This window comes from Cicer arietinum, chromosome 1 (assembly GCF_000331145.2).
Source record: "Cicer arietinum cultivar CDC Frontier isolate Library 1 chromosome 1, Cicar.CDCFrontier_v2.0, whole genome shotgun sequence".
Lineage (NCBI taxonomy): Eukaryota > Viridiplantae > Streptophyta > Magnoliopsida > Fabales > Fabaceae > Cicer > Cicer arietinum.
In genome coordinates, this window is record NC_021160.2 from 36,156,358 (window position 1) to 36,161,390 (window position 5,033).

The 5,033-nt window shown below is 31.3% G+C and overlaps 1 protein-coding gene across 1 annotated transcript; it reads right to left on the bottom strand.

Moving 5' to 3' along the window:
• Nucleotides 1-222: 222 nt before the first annotated feature.
• Nucleotides 223-4,691, bottom strand: LOC101513099 (protein COBRA-like). Its single transcript, XM_004488378.4, has 6 exons — nt 4,417-4,691; nt 3,902-3,981; nt 2,716-3,172; nt 1,606-1,762; nt 1,039-1,316; nt 223-815 (listed from the first exon to the last, which is right to left on the bottom strand). The coding sequence occupies exons 1-6, from the start codon at nt 4,481-4,483 to the stop codon at nt 526-528; spliced, it is 1,329 nt and encodes a 442-aa protein (XP_004488435.1). The 5' UTR covers nt 4,484-4,691; the 3' UTR covers nt 223-525.
• Nucleotides 4,692-5,033: the final 342 nt, after the last annotated feature.

Consider the following 5,033-nt stretch of genomic DNA (forward strand, 5'->3'; position numbering starts at 1 on the left):
ATTTTTAGATAACCATCATTGTTGATTTGAGATCAGACTGTCAAGATCAATAAATGTTTCACACATTTACGGTGAGGAATCCAAATTCCATCGCGTTCTAGGGGTAGTGGAGGAACTCAAACTATATGACCATCTATCAGTATCACTATATGAAAAAGAATTACAAACTTTCTTTAAGTACGCAGTCCTTAGAAGAAAACAATGAATTTTTCATCTCAACACTAAAAAAACAAATTTGATAATCTATGATTGGGAAAAAATAATTATCCAAACAAGTAACATAAGATAATTATACAATACAAAATATAGAAACTATGTTACATAAATGAAGGTAAAAAAACAAACCCTTAAAATAAATAACATAATAGAATTCTTGTGCCAAGTATTCATCCACTTGCATCTCTTTTCATTGCTTCATTGATAGCTCTTGATCACTTTTCACAATGTGGTTTTAAACAATTTGATGCAGAAGGGAAGTGTTCACTTTTATGTCTCCATAGAGATAAATAATTCTCTATGATCAATTCAATTCAATAATAATATTATAAAAGAAGCTAAAGTGGCTATGATTGTACTAAGTATAGAGAAAACTAGTTTTGAAGTTGCATTTGGTGACCAAGGGTAAGCATCTGGAGGAGGCATAACACAATTATCACCATTGAAATAAATCCTTCTTGGAAAGGCCCATCCTTTATCAAATGTGAAAGTTGATTTGTCCTTTCTAAATAAGATTTCTGATTGAACATTACCATAGGAAGCAGCTGATGAAAGAAAATCATTGTAGAATTTTACTCCCCATAGCATACCTGTATCATCTGTAAAACCACATCATAAAAAAATATCAGAATTGGAATATTTTCTTTACAAGTTCGTCCAGAAAGATACACTGTTAGTGTAAAAAGTTACATTGTCAACAAATTATAGTCATTAGAAAAAGCTACAATTAAACTCAAACGTTTTTAATAGTCTGATGATTATGATTGATAGATTGTGTAAGTTTCAAAATATGTTTAAGCCATATTAAAACATAGAACTTACTTAAGCCCTCATAGGGTGTTAGTGACTTGTACTTAAAGCTGAAAAGCTGAGTAAGATTATCAAAATTGGGATGCTGCACCACAAGGTTCCATTGTGAGTAATTCATCCTGTAATTGAAATTTGTGATTGTGATCTTGATCCTCCAGTACTCTTTATAATTGAGTTTCACATGCCAATGAACTCGAATCGGACACATGTGACTTGTACATTGGACTAGAGGTGTATTTGTAGGTTTGCCTGATGATGATACAACTGAAGATAAATGTGGAGAGTCTGGACTGTAAAACAAATTCAGGAAAAAAAATCATGAGTTGGGAAAATGATGAAAAAAACCACTATGGAACATTATTCGAAGAATTAGTACACGACGAATGGAAAGACAGTTTCAGAAACACTGTCAGTGTAAATGTTTTTTACACTGTCAATCAATTAGAGTTTTTCAATCATTAAAAACGTTTTACTATCATAACTACTTCTAAAATTGTTGGTTGTGATTTGTTGGCAGTGTAAAACTTTTAACACCAACATTTTATCAAAATTAAACTCAAAGATAAATTGGTGACTTACTTTACACAGCTGTCAGGTTGTGTTTTGTTTTGACAGCCACAGGTGCAAGTTGGGCAGTCTACTATTGTGTCATTGTAGAAGGATGAGAGGGAAACACAACAAGTTGGAGTCTTTTGAGCCAGGAATTGAGAATAAGTGCAGGTAATGTTCCAGGTCACTGTCATAAAATATGTCAAGTTAGAGAACCTCAAATTTGGTTTCCATATTCATAACTCTTGTGAACAATGTACAAAGCATAGATAAACTGTTCAAATAGTAAATCACACATAATTATATGTTTGATGAAAGTTCAAATCCATTTCATCCAACAAAAGCAATGTTGCTATCAATAAAATAATGAAAATAAAAGGCAGCTTGTTGTAAGAGGAGTAAACACTCATGTTAGTCCCTAAACATGTGAGGTGGTATCTATTAGACTTAAGCTCAAAAGGATAGCCTAATCTAAAAGACTAGTCTATTAGGTGGGAGAGCCTCATAGCTTAAGTATTACATTGAGCCCTTTTATCTACTCAATGTGAGACTCCTAACAATATCATTATAGTCTTCGAATATATCGAAACTTCAAAAACATCTCTGATCTGAGTGTGTTTTATTTTTGTAATTTTATAGATCAAACTGACAAACAGAAGACACGTTTGATTACTAAACTAATTAAAGAAAGACGGAGTCGAGGACCAAACTAACTAACGAATAACACAATTGGAATGTTTTTACAATAACAAACTATGGTGACACCGTGTGACATATTCAAAGACCCATATGTTTGTTTACTCTTGCACGCGACTCCCACCAACGGTCAGGGGAGGATAGATATATTCAATCTTCTCTTTTCAAGTGAAAAGGTTGTTTCCAAAATTTGAATCCATGACATCCAAATCACAAAGCAGCAACCTTATCGTTGCGCCAAGGCTCACCCTCAGGCAAAGAATGAACAATCATAACTAAAAGAAACTTCAATTTAGTAAGGCATCTTAATGGATTTATTGAACAAAGGCTAAGTACATATCTTAATTGTAGACGTTGACTTGATCAAGAAAGTTATGAAAACACAATGAAAATGTGCAGGAAAAAAAAAGAGAGAAACTTAAGTTAATGTAATTTGTAACTTACTCAAAGCTTGTGTGACTCTCCTCTTGTCATTGGTGATAAATTGAGTTGGCCTAACAATTTTTGCAGGACCACAAGTGTAACCAGGTCCAGGTGCTTTCAATGTGAAATTTCTTGGCAATTTAACTGTTTTATTAGTTGTTCCAGCAGAACCAACACTTATCTGAAAAGAACTCACTGCATTGTTTGGATCCTGAGCCCATGAATTCAACACACCACCTTTACAACAGTTTGCAATCTGTTGGTTATAAGGTGTTCCTGGCAACAAATCAACTACTGTTGGATCTTTCTTACAACAATGTGGAATTCCTGCTTTGAATTTTGAACAATCTCCTTGTTCTGTTGTTTGGCTTCCCATCATGTTCCAAATTACTTCTTTTTTTGCCCATGTCCAACCTAATGTCCATCCTGGTTCTTGAATGTGGCGATACTGTTGAAAGTTGTACATTGTCACAACAGCCTGCTCAACACAAACAACAACAATCAATATTTTTTTATGACAGGATTTGAACTCTGATCTTTTAACTCCTTTGATTCCTTTAACTCTTAGTTAAAACTAGTTGAACTACCCAACCCCTCTAACAGTCAATAAGTTTCAGAAACATAAGCCAAAGTTTCATTTCTAAATTTAAAGGAAATGGAAACAATTGGATTGATCCTTTGACCCATTTGGGCCTGTTTGGTATGAGAAAACATTTTCTATTTTTATTTTCTGTGTGTTTGCTTCTAATTGCCAAAATTATCATTTATTTTTCTTTGTAGGTGTTTATGGTGACAGACACATTTGACTATGAATCTGTTTGGTACTGTTTATTTTTTAAAATTACTTTAAATAGAAGTTCTTTAGAATATCTTCTCGTGAAAATCACTTTTGATATTTAATCACTTTCATTTTCTAAAAAACTATTACTGATGTCTACTTGTAATGTCAGTGTCATTTCTGTGTGACTAACAATATGTTGACATTAACCAGTTAACCACATCAAAATTTACCAAATCAGACAAACCTATAAGTCCTGATTGAAAAAGATATGTACCGGTACAATTGATAACATTCCATCAAGCTAAAAAAAAGGATAGTTTTAAATTTTTCTTACATTTGTAAATCAACATTAAACAGAGTAGTGTATAACTATAATGTTTTTTATTAGCAATTTAATGTGAAATTAAGGAAGTTGTGAAGACTTACAACATAGCCATCTGGAGTCCAACTAATGACATCCCATTTGAGTGTTATATTCCCATTTGGATCTAACGGATCATAGGCTTCTGTAAATCAAAAAAATCAGTTTTAAACTATCACTAATATTCAAAGTAATTTAAAAAAACAAATTAGATCTCTATATACTCACTACCATTTATTGATTAGCCAAAAAATTACTTGAATAAATTATTGTACTTTCATATTTTATAAGTTAAGATACCAAAACAAGAAAATATGAACCGACAGAATGAAATAAGGATCCAAATTGACAAGAATAAGATTTGTAGCAAATAAATAACAATCCATTCATTCAAATCTCAAATGAAAATGCCTTTCAAGTTCCAACCTCCTTCACCAAAGTTCTAATAATAAAAACTAACTTTTATTTAAAAAAATAAAATAAAACAGAAAATGTGAACTCATTAATTCAGAGAAGTAGAACTACCAAAGAGCAAGAAAAACTTTCAAGAACTAAATGGATAATGGGAAGTAGGAAATACCTATTGAAGTAAATGTGGAGCAAGAGAATAGTAACAAAAGAACAGATCCAATGGTAGTTAACAACATTTCTTGGTGCAGATTTAATCTAACAATGAAGTACAACTTCAAGATCTGCACAAGAAAGAGAATAAGATAAAACAAAAAGGAGTTTAAGGACTCTTTATCTTAGCTCTATAGTTCCCTTACAAAGCAAGAGTTTTGGTTTTGTGATGAAGTGAAGTAATACTCTTAACATGAAATTTCATGTAATCACTTCACAGTCTTTATTATTATTATTATTATTATGTAGTTTTAATTGGAAGAAAAAAAAAACTTGGGTAAGATCTGCAGCAGACATTTAGTAGTATGAAATATCAATAATACCCTTATTAGTAGTGACAGACGTCAAAGTTTATTTTATGATTTCCAAATTTGATAAATACATTATTGATTATAATATGATTTGAGACTTTTAAATTCCATTGCCAGCTATTTGTATATAATTGAAGATATAATGAATTAAATCAATTTGTTTTTTAAAATCAATTTGAAGTTGAGGGGAATGATAAGAAATTAACATTTATATTTGCTAATGAGAGAATATTAATAGGGTTTAATTTTTATAAAATATATTTTA

Excerpts from the sequence above, each read along its gene's own strand:
- LOC101513099 (XM_004488378.4), bottom strand. The coding sequence starts at position 4,483 with ATGTTGTTAACTACCATTGGATCTGTTCTTTTGTTACTATTCTCTTGC. Across the intron at positions 1,763-2,715 it reads GAGAGTCACACAAGCTTTGA|TGACCTGGAACATTACCTGC; the intron begins GTAAGTTACAAA and ends ATTTTATGACAG. Across the intron at positions 1,317-1,605 it reads CAACCTGACAGCTGTGTAAA|TCCAGACTCTCCACATTTAT; the intron begins GTAAGTCACCAA and ends TTTGTTTTACAG.